General features: G+C 40.5%; 1 protein-coding gene across 4 annotated transcripts in view; it reads right to left on the reverse strand.

The window, feature by feature from the left end:
- The window catches only part of LOC132834289 (WD repeat-containing protein 72-like), a 314,345-nt gene that overhangs the window by 189,420 nt on the left and 103,761 nt on the right, over nt 1-21,164 (reverse strand). For all 4 annotated transcript variants that reach the window (XM_060853013.1, XM_060853011.1, XM_060853010.1 and 1 more), the window contains one exon: nt 6,695-6,921. In XM_060853013.1, coding sequence (XP_060708996.1) covers nt 6,695-6,921 — 227 coding nt within the window. The remainder of the gene's footprint in view (nt 1-6,694; nt 6,922-21,164) is intronic.

The raw sequence follows: 21,164 nt of genomic DNA on the forward strand, positions 1-21,164 counted from the left end.
CAGCAAGGGGCTTAATTTGATGATAAAATTACAGCGCGAGTACAAAACCATACAATTACAGCTCATTCCAAGGGAAACCTAAAGATTTTCTTATATAAATCAACACAACAAAAAGCAGGTTACCAAGTACAAGAACCAAATATTGATTTCTTTTTTGTGTGGTGCAGTAAAGCATCTTCCTGCTATTTGGTTGCTGTCAAAGACACTGTTTAACAGCTGGAGTCAAATTGCACTATTTACAACAAGAGCTCCTGTCAAGTGGACTATAAGTGTTCTTTCACCATACTATTCAAATGTTGCTTTGCCACAAAAAAAACACATCGACCTCACCTCAATTGGAGCATGGTCCATGCAAAACATTCTTCATAGCCCACCAAAGTATTAAAGCGTTCTTATATTTCATGAATGAACTGTCTTAAATGTGTTTTGTTTAAATCACTCATTCTAAGTCACAAAAGCCCAACAGGAATACCATGTGCCTAACTTTAGCTGGATTTGTTACACTGCATTAAAGCAGACACTGTCCATCACCCCTCATTCCACTGTCACTTGAGAGATCTGTGGCACGTGCATGAACAAAGGCAGAGTTGAAAAAGTCAAAGCTGCGTGAAATCAAAGTTTTCTTCCATTGTACTTACAGCCAATTGTTGGGAAAATGGTTGCAGACAAAAGCGAAAACCAGCTCTGAATGAGGATTTGTTCTGCCGGCCGTTCAGCTTTTGTCTGGTGAAAGTAGCCCTTCGATATTCCATTGCTGTGGTGTATATAAATAATCACACATTTGTCTGCCTTCAGCAACATTCTTAGTATTTTGGACTGTTTTCCTTCTGGCATTAATCCTTTCACTGATTAACACACTTTGCAACATTTTTACTGTGATGTGTCCCAGTTTGTGACTCACACACTGTTTAAAATTAATTGCTCTTTTTTACTTTTAGAGACATCCTTATAATCTGAATTTTTAATTAAAAAATCCTTTGGAATGTGTTTAGGCAGGACACATAAGAATACACTAAGGTGTATTGTGTAAAGGTGACGATGGATAATTGTTGGTGTGGTGGGTGGAAAAACATTACGGAGATGATTAAAACCTTTATGCTTCTGTAGACTCAAAAACTAAACTCTCACAAGAACTCAGCAATTCGAACCTTTTATGTTAAAGTCTTCAGTAGAACACATACAATCTTCGACTTTTTTTCTTCAATGATTGAATATACTGATAATAAACACATCTCTAATAATCAATCTATTGAGCACAAAAATAAAACAAAAACTTTCAACCCTCAATGAGTGTCACTGGACTCGAAACGATAACTCTGTTTTCTCTCCACAAATGCTGCCAAACCTGCTGAGTTTCTCCAGTAACTTCTGTTTTTGAGTAACATATTAAGCATAGTCATTTTAACGTAATGGACAATTGATTAGCATACACACAATATAACCTTTAAAACAATACAAATTCAGCCAGCAGAGATTTCTATTGGCCATAATCTTAAGTTTTATTGTTAGGATAATGCAAACTTTCAAGTTTTGCATTGATGTGATAAAGTCTGACATGAAGTGCTAAACGTTACATGTATGGCCATATTTGATACATAAACAATTGTTTAAAAACAATAATTTCATTAACACTTCAGTGATACTGCACAAGAAAAGGAATACCAGTTTGATCAGTAGACAGTTTTAATTGATGGACCGTACTCTTGAGGATATCCCAATTGATATCTGCAGGCAACCTCCCTGAGCTATTTCTAGAATATCCTTAGCAAACATATTCCATAAACATACCAAGGAGTTGATCATGACCAGGTGCAAACTCCAACCACATCCATCCATCCTGCACTGCTCAGTTATGGGGAGATGCTCTCCAGATATGTCCATTCCCCATGTGGCTGCTGAGCCATGTGCAATCATAGAATCCCACTTGGCCAATCATGTTCACACCGAACCTCCCATCCAGACCCGCACCCTCTACCCTATCCTTGTAACCCTGCATTCCCATGGCTAATCCACATGGCCTGCAAACCCCTGAACATTATAGGCAATTTTAGTATGGCCAAGCCACTCAACCTACACATCTTTGAACTGTGGGAGGAAACCAGAGCGCCCACAGGAAACCCACCAAGGCAAACTCCACACAGACAATCGCTGAAGGATGGAATCGAATCCAGGTCCCTGGTGCTGTGAGGCAACAGCGCTAACCGCTGAGCTGCCTGTTAATAAATCAGCAGCTATTAACAGGGGTTTAAGTGCCGATGTGCACTATTAGCTGTCTGCAGACTCAAGGACCTCCTTTTGCCCATCACCTCTTAGTGCCTTCCTTCTCCAACCTAAGTTGACATGTTGCTCGAGGTTCAGAAAAACATTGTCTACTCTTTCCCTTTCATTTTGGCATCTCTTTAAATTCAGCTTTGGGCAATTTTTGCCAGCACCATGGTCCCTGCACTTGCTGCCCTTGATGCGGAGTAATTATAGACAAAAGACAGAGGTGTAAAAAACATGAATGTTATTCAAACATTCCCAACTGTGCATCCACAGTGCTCTGAAGTAGGGAATCTCCAAAGGATCGCCACCTCTGAGTGAAGGAATTCCTCCTCATCACAGTCTTAAAGAATCGATTTCCTATCCTGAGACAATGTCCCCTGACCTCTTGACTCTCTAGTAAGGGGAAACAACTTAGCATTTACCCTGTCAAGCCTCCTTTGGTCCAGATGTGTTTCAAAGACAGCACCTCTCATTTATTCTAGCCTCCAGAGAGAACTGATGTGCTGAACTCTCAACAGGGAACAACTCTCTTATCTCAGCAATCAACTAGTGAAGCATCACTGCTCCACTCCCAACGTTTACAGAACTTTCACAAAAGAAGGAAGCAAAATGCACTGTACCCCAGGTCTGTTTTATCAAACCCCTGTATGATTGTTGCAAGACTTCCTCACCTTTACACTCCAATTCTAGTGCAATAAAGGCAAATATAGTATCTGACTTCCTAATAGCTTGCTGCGATGGGCAGTTCATGCTAACTTTCTGTGTTTCAAGAACAAGGAACCAAAACTCTGGATGCACCGGACCGAATTTCATCAAAAGTTGGATGAGTGCCAATTTCTTATCTCATACTGTCTGGGTTCTCCTTATTGTGCATGCACCATGTTTCCAGGAACATCACAGTTGGCTATTGTACGCTCACCAGTGGAATAGATACTTGGCACTGCCAGGGCTTCCCAGGATATCCACCACCCGGGCCATATTTAATATCAAGCCATGCAGCAGGTCAATTACCGTCAGCCGTGAATACCCCTCCGCAGTAACAGATAGTGTCAGCGAGTCATAGAGATGTACAGCATGTTAGTGGTAGGGAAACAAAAAGAAAAGTCTGGGGACAGACTCTCACATTCATAAGTATATTACTATTTTACATTATCACCTGTCATTGTAACCACAGCTATAAGGATCAAGCTATACAGGCAACCTGTTCTTAGCATTATCCCATGTCAGAACCATGTCTAAGGGAATGCTTAACTTCCTTAATGCCCAGCTTGGCGTAACATCTTCACATTGTTCAATGTGGGTGCATCACATGGTGGAAAGCCTTTAAATGGTTGGAAACATTAACTTGTATTGAACCACAGAAAAAACTGAAAAAAAAAGAAATGCTGAGAAAAATCAGGGGCTGTTTGCCTTTGGAGCAACAATAAAATTCTAGTCAATGAATGATCGCTTCAGCCAACTCTCACCTTTTGAAAGCACTGCCTGTTGGTGGTCCCAGACCAAAATGTGTTGCTGGAAAAGCCCAGCAGGTCAGGCAGCATCCAAGGAGCAGGAGAGTCGACGTTTCGGGCATGAGACCTGCTGTGCTCTTCCAGCAACACATTTTCAGCTCTGATCTCCAGCATCTGCAGTCCTCACTTTCTTCTAGAAGGTCCCAGACTAACCCAAGGATCGAAAAGGGACCCAAGGCCACAGTGAGTGAGAACCTGATGGGGTGATGAGAGAGGAGGCAAGGGTGGGTGACCAATGGACAATACTGCCTGCCCAGTGGTGGGTTCTTCAATTGGGCACTGACTGCAAGGTATCCCACTGGCAAATTGCTGCCAAGGTTGTGAGAGACCAATACAGCCTCCATTTAATCCCTGAACCACTGTTGAATAGTTCAGGATTTATGGGTGCCGGGGGCTCAGAAAAAAAGCCTAATCAATACCCTGTCAGAGCCCATTGAAAATTGGCAGAGGCTTACCCATTGAATCATACATTAGAATCATAGAGTTCTATGGTGCAGAAAGAGGCCATTCAGCCAGGTACAGAGATTTATCTGGCACCTCTCCCATAAGGAGGTAGGTATAGCTACAGGGTTCCCAAAATGGTGAGCTGCATTAAATCCTCATGAGTATCAAGATAACAGGCATGAACTTGTAGAGCAAAATGGATTATGTATGTACTGTAATCATTTTGAAGGTACGAGATTTTCAACTCACATGATTTATCTTCCTACGTCACAATTAAACTCTGACGGACATCAACAACCATGCTTAAAGATGATAAAGATTGTCTAACAACACAAGGATTATCTCAAGAGTTCAAAACAGTTAAACTCTACCACCACAAATGTGTACACACTTAGATTTCAGCAGAAGTCAGTGGGATCATGCACCTGTCCGCATGTCCATTGATTGATAATTAGCAGTCCTGGCAATATTAGCCAGTCTAAGTTTTAAAAGCAGTACAGATGCTATGACTCAATAAAGTATCAACAATGTTCAGTCATACTTAAAAGAAGAATTTTAAAAGAAAAAAAATGAAATCATTAGTGATGTATAATATTCCAGATTTTATAGTCAGAGTGAAATACAGTCAGCATTCATTACGTTTACCTTTGACTGCAGATTTTTGGAGAACTCTTCCACTACGACCTACAGTTAATGGAGAGCTTAAACAGGGGAGCAGAAGTCTGTGTGAAAAAGTGAGCAACACAATTTGTCCCTAAAGCCAATTTGATTGAAGATGCTTACTCAGGTATGCAGAATCTAACCCAGGTAAATTGGAATTCTAATTTCTAGTCAATTTCAGGTCAAGAAAGTGAAATAAAGAGAGTGAAAAAAGATGGGATAGAGACAAAGCTGAAAAACCAGGATGAAAGAGACAGGAACAGAATTAAAATAAATAATTTTATTCATTTTTTTTTCAAAATCTCCAACAATAACTAAATCTCAGGGAATAAGAAACTACACTTGTGAATCTGAATGTTCAGTGTGTTTACAATTAAGAAATACTTTACATTTTAAAAAAAAATCATTTCCCCTTTAAGAAACAATCCCCAATTTTGGGCGGGGGGGGCAGATTTGGTCACTATACATTGAGCAAACGTTAACAGTTTCACACCCTTCGTTTGTTCGAATGCTGAGATTTCCAAAACGATCCTGTTAGAATACAGGTTTTGGAGGAATATGGATCCAGAGACAGCAACTTCCTGAACTCTGCATTTACTTGCACATGTGCACACGATGGAGGGTGCAGTCTGATTTACTCCCTAACATTGGTGATGCCGATACCCTTGTCATTATTCTTGCTGCAAAACCAGGTCAAAGAAACTTTCCCAGCAACAGAATTTAGGATGTTTGCGGTCTCAAACTTGAGAGATTACCCATGACCTCTACTGAAACAGATGCAGGATCTGTAACAGATCTTGCCATCAGAAAGTCCAATGAGAAACAGAGAAATTCAACAACAGGCTGATCGCACCTTGTACCCTTAAAATTGGTCATTCCTATAAACCTGCAAATTCTCTAATTCACTATGAGTGACACCTCAGGATAAATTGACTTCATAATAGTCAATCTCAGAGTTGATCATCACATCAAGAGATCCAGTTTATCATTAATAATATCATATCTGTAACAAACGCCTTCCATTGTTTCACAGAATCTGAAATTTACAGGCCGTTATAATCTCCATACTTTTATGTGCATACAATTGCCTATTGAAAATAATAGCAAAAAGCAACATGACAGATTTATGGATGCATACCATATTCTGCCGAACCCAAAATACTTCTAGAAACTACTTAAGAGAGGAACAGATTGTATTTAATTAACTCAGTAAGTCTTTACCTCTGTAAGAAATATTTAGGAAAACCGACGATAAGCCAGTCAAATGGAGCAAATCTTATTGGTGGAGGGCGGGATGACATTGAAATAAAATAATAACCTTTAGTTTTGATTGAGGATAATTTGAAATAATATTAAATATATTTGAGGAGAGGTGAAGTGGTAACCCAGAATCTCAATGTTCTGTGGACATTGGGTCTAATCCTACCATAGCATTGGTAGAAATTAAACTCAATAAAAATCTGGAATGAAAAGGTTGGTCTTATGGCAACTAGGTAACCACTGCTCATTATTGTAAAAACCCATCTGGTTCACTAATGTTCTTTAGGGAAGGGAATCTGCTGGCCTGGCCTTCATGTGACTCCAGATCTACAGCAATGTGATTGAAACTCAACTGCCCTCTGGGCAATTAAGGATGGGTGTTGCCCATGTAGCATGATTGAATAACATGACGTCAGGTTATTCATCGGCAAAGGTGCTTTCACCATCCCAGCATTAACACTACTTGTTAGCTTTCCGATGTAAACACAGACTTTTAAAAAAAAACTTAACAGTGGATACCTTAGAGTTATTTCTATTAAAGTAACTTCAATTACCTTCTCGGAAGATTTGGAGCTTTCTGCAGTTTGGAAAGCAGGTGAAGAGGAGCTGAATTTGAATGAGCCAGATTGTTTGTAGTTAGTGTTCTTCTTCTTGATTGGATCTGGAGGTCTAATTCCCAGAGATATCGAATCCATAACATTCACGAATGTAGATGATGTGTCATCACATGAAGCAATGATTGCTTTTGCAATATCACCAGTCTCATGACGATCAAGAGTACCTACCAAGGGAGTTAAGAACATTGGCAATGTAATAACAAAACATTTTCACACTTTCTTCCCACTGTATTCTGATGTGAGAACACTTTTTTGGGCCAACTGACAGACTATGTTGACAAGCAATGAGCATTCAATAAATAAATAAATAAAATGTTTACATGTCACTAATACATCTCAAACAATAACTATGTCTTATTGAATGAGATTCCACACTTGTAAAATCTAATTTTAGCCTATTCTCATATTATGTCAGTTGATTATGTTATGAATCATCACCAGAGTCCTAACACACCATACAGCAGCTCCCTCATTACAGAGAGATGACAGGTGGTGAGCTTAGTCTGAAGGCCACCATACCTCAGGTGTGGAGAGGGGTTGAGAAGGAGAGTCCTTCCTGGTAAACTCTGCTGGTGCATGAATTGAACTCTCACTTTTGGCATGACCAATCTACTGTCAAGCCACTGAGGTAAATCTGTGACTCCCCCACCCCCCATCCCCAACTTATTCATGTTATAGTGTATGTTAAAAGGGAGATTTTATCAGGCTTTCTGTCTGTGTTGAGTCCGGATTATGAGTTCTAATGCTGCAACTCCATCTCTGCAACTGTGTGCAGTGGCTTGAGGATCTGCACTGGGAAATTTCCGACAGTATTCAACCCTAGAATAAAACAGTTGTTAGACTGCTGTCTCACAAATGCATCCGGCTCCATTTCTGACCCAGGAAATGCATTGCTGAAAATGTGTTGCTGGTCAAAGCACAGCAGGCCAGGCAGCATCTCAGGAATAGGGAATTCGACGTTTCGAGCATAAGCCCTTCATCCTGATGAAGGGCTTATGCTCGAAACGTCAAATTCTCTATTCCTGAGATGCTGCCTGGCCTGCTGTGCTTTGACCAGCAACACATTTTCAGCTGTGATCTCCAGCATCTGCAGACCTCATTTTTTACCAGGAAATGCATTGAAAGCCACTCCTGCTCTTGCGGATGCAGCACACACCCACTCCTGGATTTCACGTTATTCCGTGTGGAATCCCAAAGCTTCAGTTTCAGTGGGACAATGTCACTGAACACTGACAAGTACCTTTACAAAATGCAAAATCTTCTCTTTCATTAAGTTCCGTCACCATTGTTGAGTTCTGGAGCAAAACAGCATTGCACTGATTTATAGAATCATAGACTCATACACAGTCTTTGGTCCAAACAGTCAACACCAACAATGTTCCCAAACTAAACCAGTCCCACTTAGAGTCATAGACGTGTCCAGCATGGAAACAGACCTTGCATTTGGCCCATATCCTTCCAAACCTTTTCTATTCATGTACTTATCTTGATGTCTTTTAAATGTTGCAACTGTACCAGCACCCACCATTTCTTCCACACACTAACCACTCTCTGTGTAAAAAAGCTGCCCCTCAAGTCATTTTTATATCTTTCTCCTCTCACCTTAAAAATATGCCCCCTGGTTTTGAATTCCCCCACCCTATGGAAAAGACTCGCACTATTCACCTTCTCTATGCCCCTCATGATTTCATAAACCTCTCAGGTCACCCCTCAATCTCCAGCTCTCCAGTCAACAAGTCCCAGTCTACCCAATCTATTTTTATAACTCAAACCCTCCGATTCTGGTAAATCATTTCTGAACTCTGTCTAATTTAATAACATCCTTCCTATAGCAGGGTGACCAGAACTGCACGCAGGACTCCAGAAAAGGCCTCACCAATGTCCTGTACAACCTCAGCATGTCATCCCTACTCCTACACTCAATAGTCTGGGCAATGAAAGCAACATGGTAAAACATTTACAGAACCACTCTGTTTAACTGTGATGCAAATTTCAAAGAATTAAGTACCTGAATCCGTAGGTCTCTGTTCTGTAACACTACCCAGGGTGCTACCATTAATTATACAAGTCCTGCCCTTGTTTCTTTTACCAGAATGCAATACCTTGCATTTATCCAAATTAAATTCCATCTGCCACTCCTCAGCCCATTGATCCAGCTGATCAAAATCTTTGTAAATCTTAGATAACCTTCTTCATTGCCCACTATGCCACTAATTTTGGTGTCATCCGTAGACTTATTAATGATGCCTCTTATATTCTCATCCCCCCAAATGGTTTATATAAATGATAAACAGATGTGGACACAGCAGCAATCCCTGTCAAAACACCACTGGTCACAGGCCTCCAGTCCCAAAAAAACAACCCTCCACCACCACCCTCTGTCTCCTACCATCAAGCTAATTTTGCATCCAATTGGTAAGCTCGGTCTGAATCCTATATGATCTAATCAGTAGTTGATGATTTACTCATGAAAGCCCTTAATAATGTTTTTCTTTGCTGAAAATTATCAAGGCAGGACTTCTGAGTTTACTTGGTATGAAGTATGATGAGCTCTGAGTATGCCGATAAACATGTTGCATGTGTCCTAGTAAAGTATCTGCCTTCCTCAACATCAACATCCTTCATCTTGATCAACACAAACATAAAAAGGGAATTATTAGTGCTCTAGTGGAATGTTATCACAGACATCTTAATGGTCAGCTTAAAAGTGCTAGCACAGGAGCCTTGGGAACAAGGCAGGTGCATTAGACAATAATGGACATCATTGTTGGACAGAATGTATATCTTTGTTGGATATACATCATTGGTGGATTTAAGGAGATAACATACACACGAGGCAGAATTGGAAAGAAAAAATGTTATTGCTCAATAAACATCTTCTAAGATACGCTCCTAAATCTAATAAAATTTTAATGCTCCATTTTATAGTGATGCTCCATTTCAGTGTTATATTCTTCTGCCACCCCACCAGAAAAAAAACTCCTGTTATTTATAGTTCAATGGTCCTGTAAACATTACACTACCCAGAGTCAAACAATTGTGCTGTCATGTCACATACACCATCCCTGGTCACAAAAGGAATTTGCCAGGAGATGAATGTTTAACAATATTGTTCAATCACTTACTCCCTTTAATGTACTTAACAGCTATGCTCACTTTGCATTTTACATATTTCTCTTTCCATTGACTAATCTTTACTCTGCGTTCCTTGCAACTTGGAAATAACTTTGCAGTTTGTTTTACCTTGAAGTCATTTGGCTGTGTCAAAAGGCAAACTGATCACTGAGCATTGCAATAAGCCATTTTGACCACTCATGGAGTACAAATGGCAGATGTCATATTAATATTTTAGAGTACATTGGTCAGACCACAGCTCTGGAATTATATCACTTTCTGATCACTAAGGCACAAAAAAACCTTCAAGCTTTAAATGGTGACATGGAAACAAATTCCTAGATTAATTGACTGAATTATGAGCAAATATTGCAGCCATAACAGTTACCAATGATGTTCAAAATGAGGTTAACTGGGCTGATTGGTAGAATGGGGGTATTTTCCTATGAGTAGACTTGACCTCTATATTCCTTAGAATTTAGAAACATGAGACAAGAACAATATGAAATTCTTAAAGGACTAGATAGATTAAATGTTGGGGGGATAATCCTTCTAGCTATGGAGTCTGGGAATAAAGGTCACAATCTCACAATAATGAGTTAGATATTTAGGATTAAGATGCGGAGAAATTTCTTAGCTCAAAGGGATTTAGATCCTTGGAATTTGCTACTCCAGGGGGCTCTGGATTCTCGTATTTAAGTCTATTCAAGATAGAGATTAATAATATTCTAATATTCAGGGAATTGTTGAAAATGCAAAAGTGGAGTTTAAGTTCAGTCTCTTGATCATACCAATGGTAGAGTGGGCTAGAAAGGTCCTGCTCCTATTTCTTACCTTATATTTTGTAAATAAAGTAATTCCAATCCAAGTCTGAATTTATTGTACCACACTGTTAAGAACACCATTTGAATCAATCAATCAAAAAGAAATCGATTGATTGATTTATTGTTGTCACACGTACCGAGATACAGTGAAAGCTGTTGTTTTATATACTGTGCAAGCAGATTGTACTATACAAAGTGCATCAGGGTAGCAGAACAGAGTGCAGAGGACAGTGTTACAGTAACAGAGCAGGTGTAGAGAGAAAGAGAGAGAGAGAGAGATTAGAATTAAAACTTGCAAGCCCCATTCAAAGTCTGATAACAGCAGGGAAGAAGCTATTCTCAAATCTATTCACACATATATTCAACTTTTATATCTTCTGCTCAAAGTAACTATAGAGAGAGAGAGAGAGAAAGAGAGAGATTAGAATTAAAAGCATCAGGGTAGCAGAACAGAGTGCAGATTACAGTGTTACAGTAACAGAGAAGGTGTAGAGAGACAGAGAGAGAGAGAGATTAGAATTAAAACTTGCAAGCCCCATTCAAAGAGTAAAAAATGAGGTCTGCAGATGCTGGAGATCACAGCTGCAAATGTGTTGCTGGTCAAAGCACAGCAGGTTAGGCAGCATCTCAGGAATAGAGAATTCGACGTTTCGAGCATAAGCCCTTCATCAGGAATAAGAGAGAGAGAGCCAAGCCGGCTGAGATAAAAGGTAGGGAGGAGGGACTAGGGGGAGGGGCGATGGAGGTGGGATAGGTGGAAGGAGGTCAAGGTGAGGGTGATAGGCCGGAGTGGGGTGGGGGCGGAGAGGTCAGGAAGAGGATTGCAGGTTAGGAGGGCGGTGCTGAGTTGAGGGAACCGACTGAGACAAGGTGGGGGGAGGGGAAATGAGGAAGCTGGAGAAATCTGAATTCATACCTTGTGGTTGGAGGGTTCCCAGGCGGAAGATGAGGCGCTCCTCCTCCAGCCGTCGTGTAGTTGTGTTCTGCCGGTGGAGGAGTCCAAGGACCTGCATGTCCTCGGTGGAGTGGGAGGGGGAGTTAAAGTGTTGAGCCACGGGGTGATTGGGTTGGTTGGTTCGGGCGGCCCAGAGGTGTTCTCTGAAGCGTTCCGCAAGTAAGCGGCCTGTCTCACCAATATAGAGGAGGCCACATCGGGTGCAGCGGATGCAATAGATGATGTGTGTGGAGGTACAGGTGAACTTGTGGCGGATATGGAAGGATCCCTTGGGGCCTTGGAGGGAAGTGAGTGTGGAGGTGTGGGCGCAAGTTTTACATTTCCTGCGGTTGCAGGGGAAGGTGCCGGGGGTGGAGGTTGGGTTGGTGGGGGGTGTGGATCTGACAAGGGAGTCACGAAGGGAGTGGTCCTTGCGGAACGCTGATAGGGGAGGGGAGGGAAATATATCCTTGGTGGTGGGGTCCGTTTGGAGGTGGCGGAAATGGCGGCGGATAATACGTTGTATGCGCAGGTTGGTGGGGTGGTAGGTGAGAACCAGTGGGGTTCTGTCTTGGTGGCGGTTGGAGGAGCGGGGCTCAAGGGCGGAGGAGCGGGAAGTGGAGGAGATGCGGTGGAGGGCATCGTCGATCACGTCTGGGGGGAATCTGCGGTCCTTGAAGAAGGAGGCCATCTGGGTTGTGCGGTGTTGGAATTGGTCCTCCTGGGAGCAGATGCGGCGGAGACGAAGGAATTGGGATTGCAGCAAGCCCCATTCAAAGCCTGATAACAGCGGGGAAGAAGCTGTTCTCAAATCTATTCACACATATATTCAACTTTTATATCTTCTGCTCATAGTAACTAGAGTTAAGACTACAACAGGAAACTAGTGCTAAAAACCACTTTTTCACAAAACTCAAAGCAATATTAATAGCACTCAACATGATTCCGGATTCCTTTATTCTAACACTTCTTTGAATTCCAACCTCCACGGGCCCACAAAATATCACAAAATTATAAAATATTGGTGATATTTTATACTGCGATTTGTGGCATTAGTCAAATATATTTCCATAAGATCGTCTACTTAGCCTGACTTCCAAAATGATTTATTAACAAATCTCCAGTGTTAAATTTGACATTGAAACATCAAAACCTAACTGCTTTTGTAAACAAGCCACAATAGAGAAAAGAAATAACAGTCAGCTGTAATTCAATTTTTTTGCCAATACCGTAAAACACTGAATCACAGAAATCAAATTCTGGGAAATATTCCAAACCACTGGCCTGTCTGTTCATTTTTCAGATGCAGATGGACTTGTCACCAATTTCCTTTTTCTGTTTAGATTTTGTCAAGTATTTTTGGCTATTGCCAAAGGAACTGTGCTGGGGATCCACCAATTGTAAAAGACTTGGAAGGAACAACTTGACCAAAATTGACAATTGGAAGTTGCAGCCTTTTTCAAAATGGTTTCTAAGCTTACAAAGGCATATATTAATCCTTGCAATAAAAATAAATGCGCAAACTATTTATCAGAATAATGCACCAAAATAAGTATTTCTAACTTTATGAAATTAATTTTAACTTTGGCAATTTCTAACATGTCTCCCAGAAGCTTGACATAGGCTGTCAATCATTTTAAACTGAAGAGATGAAGAATGATGAAACAGATACAAATTAATTTAAGGAGGGTCTACACCACAAGGTGAAACATTAAGCCATTTACAAACCAGCTTAAATCAGTAAATTATCATAAAATCATAACATGTCACAAAATTATAAAATATTGGTGATATTTTATACTGCGATTTGTGGCATTAGTCAAATCAGCACAGCACACTCTACAGGGATCCTGGGCCTGTGCAGAAAAGGCAGATAAACTAACAATTAGTGTTACTCCCAAGCCTGGCAGGCTCTCACCCTTCCTGAGGTGGGATTTCCAGCCTGGAGGGAGAAGATTTGGTCCATATTTCCTTAAATGTTGTGATCACTGGGAGAAAGTTAAATGTAACTCTGGCTGTGTACAATTAAAAGAGGGATAGCATTCCTGTTCATTTTGCTCCTCAGGCAGTGCTTTCAGAGAGTTGGGCAGCTTAGTTGGCTGGATGGCTGGTTTGCAATACAACAGCCTGGGTTCAGTTCCTGCTCTGATTCAGGTTTTCATGATTGCCCTGCTTTCTCAAACCCCTCACCTGAGATGGTGGTGACCCTTGGGTTAAACCACCACAAGTCATCTCTCTCTCTAATGAACATAGCAGCCCAAGAACCCTCTCAGATTATGACAATGCTTAACTTCAAGGTAGTGCATGCTCGTGACTGTAGAGTCACTGTTAAAGTGGAGTTTGTGAGAGACTGGATTTGTGGGGGGCATTTAACAGTGCAAGAAGTTGCTGCCTGATATGTTCCTTGACAACAATGAGCAGTGATTGTCGCAACGTTAAATCCAGCACAAGATCTGGGCTGATTTATCTCAATCATGTCAGATGGCAATGTATCATTTTAGGTACCTATGTTGTAAAAACATCAAAATGATTGCACTGTTTGGGAAAGTGGTGAACAATTACAATGCAATTCATGGTGTGTGCGTGTGTATGTGTGGGTGTGTGTATGTCTGTGTGTGTGTCAGCGTGTGTGTGTGCGCACGCACGCGTGCATGTCTGTGTCTGTGTGTGTGTGTGTTTGGTGCGTCTGCGTGTGTGCATGTGTGTATGTGTATGTATCTGTGATTTGTGTTCCTGTGCATTGTTAGTGGGGATTTGTGTGTGACACTGTGCGTAGGATTGTGAGTGCAGGTGTGAGTGTGTGCATGAGAGATCATGTGTGAAAGCGTGTGTGAGAATCTGTTTTGTGTGCGCGTGTATATTTGCATATTTGCGTGTGCATTTGTTTGTGTGTGTGTGTGTGTGTGTGTGTAGTTGGGGGGGGGGGGGGAAAGGACTCTGCAGGAAATAATGCTTTCAACCCAGATAAAAGGCAAAGCTAATTTTGACTCCAGTACCATTCAGAAACTCTAGGGCTGCTCATTACTCGGCATCACAAAGTAGTCATTGAATAATGTCAAAATCAAATTCACACAGTCACAAAAACTATATAAATTATTCACTGAAAGCAAGGGACTGGGCTTAAGCTTTGTGTATAAAATATACACCTTAGAAAACCGTACAAATTGGCAAGCTTCAGCTGAAGTAGTGGAAGTGAGTTTTGATGCTTTCTGTTCATATCCAGCCCTAGGCATCAAATCAACGCGCAGCTGTTGGACCCCTTTGAAGAATTTACTACTTACAACTGACCGCTTGAAAGGGCCCATTTGAAAGGTATTCATTGCTGACATTTTCTATGTTCACCCATCAAAACAAACAGGCTGATATCACGACAACAGTTTAATACAATCAGTTCTTATTTAACAATGGGCCGCACTTGCTCATTCAGGGAGTGCTGGATGAGATGTCAATCTAACTCTCTGCCTGCAAAAGATGCCATGGTGCTTTTCTGAAAAGGAGCAGGGGAGCTCTCTTGGGTGAACTGGCTGATAGCTATCCTTCAATCAACATCTTTAAAACAGATGATTGGGTCATTAACTCATGCTATTTGCGGGTTCTCTCTGTATGCAAATTGTCAGCTGCATTCCTGCTCTTTTAAACTACTTGAATGAATGGGATGTCATGAAGGCACGAAAGTCATTGCATTGGCATCTTTGTGCCTTTTCATTTGCTTGACAATTTTAAATGTGCATATTTTCTAACTTTCCCCACTGTTTTCCTTACATTCAACATTTACAGCATCAATCACAAAGTGGCAAGCCTTTCAGGACTTGTGAAAAAGCAGCAACTTCACGACTGTAATTAATCTTCACCTATAACAAATGTTAATGTATTCGTGTGTTGTGTCAAGCAGAGACCTATCCCTTGCTCTTCAGAACATAACCTTCACAATGTAGCCAAGCCATTGAGGGTGCTGTGAGTACACTCCTTTTGTCTATTAGCTTTAATTCTGTGCTTACTGAAACAATGGGTGAATCTGGTACCTTCACGAATGTACTACAGTTTGACTCTCTTGATTGTTTGGCTCACTGTCACACTAAACAGTTGCTTTACCCATTTTTTGGTAAGGAGAGAGCAATTGTAATTTTTTTACAATTATCTATTATGGGCGGCATGGTGGCACAGTGGTTAGCACTGCTGCCTCACAGTGCCAGAGACCTCGGTTTAATTCCTGCCTCAGGCAACTGCCTGTGTGGAGTTTACACATTCTCCCTGTGTCTGCGTGGATTTCCTCCTGGTGCTCCAGTTTCCTTGCATAGTCCAAAAAGGGCTTTTGCCTGAAACGTCGATTTCACTGCTCGTTGGATGCTGCCTGAACTGCTGTGCTCTTCCAGCACCACTGATCCAGAATCTGGTTTCCAGCATCTGCAGTCATTGCTTTTACCGAGTCCAAAAATGTGCAGGTTAGGTGAATTGGCCATGCTAAGTTGCCCGCAGTGTTAGGTGAAGGGGTAAATGTAGGGGAATGGGTCTGGGTGGGTTGCTATTCGGAGGGTCGGTGTGGACTTGTTGGGCCGAAGGGTCTGTTTCCATACTGTAGGGAATCTAATCTAATTTCCCTGATCTTTGGTTGCACCTGAGAACATAACTTCTGGAGGAAGTATGTTGAGTAGCAGTTTAAAGTTAACATAGTTAGGCCCAATCCTCTCCTGAGAATGCAAAACAAAGTGTTTTTCCTTCATCCTGTTAAATACTATTTTAACTTCTGGAGACTTGTAAGAACATGTGTGAACGGAACATTTTTACAGGTCCACTGTGTTTGGCTCATGAATTGTGTTCTATTTAACAGATTCAAATCACAAACACCTTCATAGCAACATTGTCCATGCTTCAGCTCTTTAAATGAACCCTTCAAAGAGCAAAGAATGATTCTTGTCACACCATCCCACCATTCTGTGCAAATGTGACAAAATAAAAGAGCATTAGTCCGACTTTAACCCTTTACTTTAACCTTTGTACCTTTGTAACACTCATTTTCTTAGAAATTGATTTCTTATAAATTTGAAAAACCGGAGAGCTGCAAAGCAAATAGTGAGGAAACAATGTAGATTTAACTCTTCCTTAAACTTATGATTCCAATTCTGAATAGATTAATCACTACAGTAATTTTGAGTATTTGCCTCTCTCAAGTACACAAATTTCAGTCTGATTTTCATGTTCTGCTTTCATGGAAACAATCAAGATCATAAAAGCAAAAAGGAAGCATTACAAGAAAATTCTAGTTTTTTGAACAATTATTCTGCCATTTACACATAGTCTCACAAAGTCCCAGTGTGTCAGCTGACATTGTCCTGACACTGGATTAGGTACAGTTGCGGAAGGTGGGTTATTAAATATGTTCTTTACATTCAGAAAACCTGAGGCTCATGTTTTAAATGCTTATTTATTTCATTCATTTGATGAAAAAGAAGTGGAAGTGAGTGATGAGATTTTAAAAAATGATATTGATAAAGTTAGTATTACAATGATTAACAAAAAAAGTATCCTTAGTAAAGCTTGACAAATCCATGTTGTTCTACTCAAGTGAATATTATCACACCCTCATATCATAATCATCAAACCTTCTGAGGGAAAATGAGTGTTTCTAGCACTTACTTAAAATGCTGGACACAATTTTTCATGTTCTGCTTTCAACAAAGGCAATAAGATACAAAACGATCCAAGGTCTCACAATCAATCCTATCGCCAAAGAATCTTTCAGAAAAATTTTAAAAATGCACGAAAAAGAAGACAGTTCGCAATAGCCAGTAGTCAATCATGATGCCTGGTCACTCAGTCCAATTGAACAGACATCATTTATCATCAGTTACAGATGAAGTTCATCGTCTGGGCAGCAAGAACTCAACACACATCGACCTATTGTGCCCCTTCCTGACAAAACCATTTCACAGTTACTGCACTGTACTCCTGCAAATATATAGAAAGGCTGAAAATCTGTCCAGGACACCAGGCCCCTAAGGTAATAGAGTTAGTTAACGTGGGATTCTGATCACAAAACATGGAAACAATCAAGCTCATAAAAGCAAAAAGGAAGCATTACAAGAAAATTATATTTTTTTGAACAATTATTCTGCCATTTACACACAGTCTCACAAAGTCCCAGTGTTTCAGCTGACATTCTCCTGATACTGGATTAGGTACAGTTGCGGAAGGTGGGTTATTAAATATGTACCCAGTCTTTACATTCAGAAAACCTGAGGCTACAGAGAATGCATTTAGAGAGATCAGTGACCACTATGACCTTGACCTGAGCTACAGCATAGCCTCCAGCACATGAAAGGCAACTGCAGGATTTATCAGCAGGGCCACATTTGCCCACTCAAATCTAATTCTGACCAATGACCTGGAGAAAAATAGAGGGAGAGACAATGATAGCAACTGTAAATCACTAATATTTGCAAGGACAAAGGGGTCAGAATGAAGGAATTATGATCGTGTATAACAAATAAGTCATGGATGACATTGGCCTTTTGAAAAAGAAATCTTTAAATCTTCAGAATATTTGATCTCAGAAATATTGGGCATCCAAACATTATTAGCACTTTTGAAGACAGCATGTTTTTAGATGTTAACCTGCTTAATTGGTTGCAGTGTCTGAAACTCCCCATCGTTCTTGTCTCAAATTTAGAATATAGCTCTAATGGCATTTGTTGTAATGAGAAAGATTTCATGAACAATAAGCAGTATGACTTCAATCAGTCCCCTTGTTACACTAAAATCAAGTACAGTGGGACCCCTCCCCTCCAGGGAACCATCTCACAATGTATAACACATGTGCTAAGTGAGATAGTACTCAACCAATCACAAAATCACACTTTAAGAGTGACCAAGTGATTCTATAGACACTTGATTTTTCAAGATTCTGATGTTCATTAGAAGCAGCCACTCCAACATGCAAGCCCTTAACATTAAAGCCAACCAGCAGGTCAGTAGATCACCATGCATGCAGACAAATACCTTTGAACTGAACTCTGTACAATCTTCCAATTGGTAGGTATAACTGTCAGACCCCATCCACCACCCCCTGAGAAAAGGAACAGGAAGTGACTTCACCAAAGGAAATAACATCACCACAGGAAATGACATCACCAACCCAAAGAAACCCAAACATATAAATAGAAAGCAGGAATTTTCAGCATTGCTTCGCATGAGGTCCACTGAAGATGTTATCTAGTAAGGTAACAAAACACATTGAAATGAACCTTTCAGCTCAGTGAACAAACCTACATCCAAACCTCAACCTGAGCTACAAATCTTCTCAAGACTCACTAAGGTATAACTGTCAAAAAACTGCGATCAGTCCACACATTAGAGCCACACGATAACTACAATCTTTGTTAATTCTATTAAAACTTGCTTGTAACGTGGCACATAACTACATTCACTAAAGTCTTCAGGATTCTTAGAATGGTGGTCAAAAATCACACCCCCAAATGAGTATGAAGATGTCTGACGTGGATCCTCTTCATCTTCCACTTCAAGAAAACATTGGTTGACAGTCTATAGCTAAACTGGACAATTTGGTAAATGAAGTAGCCCACAGCAGGTACACTTTACCAAAGTTATATTCTCATATGTACAATTTGTACATTTTACCTCCTACAAAAGCAGGAATCTCAGCAAAAAACATTCACAAAGGTAAAGTCTCTGCAATGTGCCAGATTAGAGACAGTGACAGTATTATCTCAAGATTACTAATCCAGAGACCTAGCAGAGGGTGGAATTGGAATGCAATAAAACTCCGGAATTAAGAGTCTGATAATGACCATGAAACCATTAAAAGCCATCAGGTTCACTCATGTCCTTCAGGGAAAGAAACTGCCATCTTTACCTGGTCTGGCCTACATGTGACTCCAGACCCATATTAATGTCGTTGGCCCTTAACCACACTCTGAGCAACTAGGGATGCGCAGTAATGCTGGCTTGGCCAGCAACACTCACACTGAATGAATTAAATAAACTACAATGACATCTATTGAAGAATTTGGGAGCTGCTATTGCTCCTCAGTAGCTTTGGATTGTCACTCACCATTTTTTCTATTTAATAAGAAACATGTTGGAAAACAAAGTTAAGGAATGTGAATTAGTTAGAAGATATAGGGCTAGAGATGCAACATTTATGCAAAAAAGCAACCATGCTCTGCCAAATCTGTTCAGTGATCAAAATAAAATTAAATGAATAAAGTCTTTTACCAAGTTACTACACAACAAATGTTATTTGTAAGGTGTCAGGCTTGGTTCAGCAGTTACTGTCTGACTCAAATTCAGAAGGCAGTGGATACTAGTCCCACTCCAGAACCTTGAGCACCAATTCTAGGCCCAGTTCAGGCTGGAGGGAATGCAACACTGTCTGGGTGTCATTTTAAATGGAACATCAAATCTGCCTGCTCTCTAAAGTGGATATAAAGAATATCAATGGAGGCTGGTACAATTACAACATTTAAGAGACATTTGGATGGGTATATGAATAGGAAGGGTTTGGAGGGATATGGGCTGGGTGCTGGCAGGTGGGACTAGATTGGGTTGGGATATCTGGTCAGCATGGACAAGTTGGACTGAAGGGTCTGTTTCCATGCTGTACATCTCTATGACTCTATTTCTATTTGAAATGCTGGGGGGCTCTCTCTATGTTTTCGCTGATACTTATCCCTCAATCAACACCACTCACAGCAGATCAACAGATTAACCTCAATGTCATTTCTAGGATCATTCTATATGGAAGCCAAAAAAAGGCTTAATATCTGTACCCTCTAAACTGATGAACTTTTACTTTCTATTCTTCTTATTTATGACTTCTGCCGTTAATCTAGGTGCCGTGGTATACAGTCTTACAAAACTTTTCACTGTATTTCTTTTGTAAAAATACATGTGACAATAAATTGCTATTCTATTCTGATTGGAAAAACTGCTGGCTATCTCAAGTGGAAACCAATTCAATGAGAGAGCTTAAACTTCATTACACATGTTCCATCGTTGGTATACAAGAAGCGAAGGAAATTGCAAAATGCATGCATAATTAGCTGTTAAAATTTTGGCACATTAGTAAGTGTCAGTTATATATCATCCATTGCATCACTCAATAGGCAGCTCCTGAGTGTTTCCATCAATTACAAAATGCAGCACATTGAATTTGCGAGTCTTAATCAAGGATCTGAGAAGCAAATCCTCCCTTTAAGAAATACATCTTTCCATATTCTTGCTATTCAGTCAATTTGAGTCAAATAAACAATTGTGGCTTGATATTTATAGTAGTGGTGAGAGTAACCTTCATTGCAAAACTGGTTCACATCAACACACCTCAATTTTGTCAGTCAGCAAATCAAGACAGCAACCTGTTTGGGGATTGTACTGAAAGAAAAAGATATGGGACACTGCCGTGAGATGCTCCCACATTCTCTCCCCCACCTCCTATTTCATAAACCGTTAACCAAACCATACATTTTATCAAAATCAGAAATGCAACCACCATCTGTAAACCTGTGTAAAGATCACAATT

This window comes from Hemiscyllium ocellatum, chromosome 39, assembly GCF_020745735.1.
Source record: "Hemiscyllium ocellatum isolate sHemOce1 chromosome 39, sHemOce1.pat.X.cur, whole genome shotgun sequence".
Classification (NCBI taxonomy): domain Eukaryota; kingdom Metazoa; phylum Chordata; class Chondrichthyes; order Orectolobiformes; family Hemiscylliidae; genus Hemiscyllium; species Hemiscyllium ocellatum.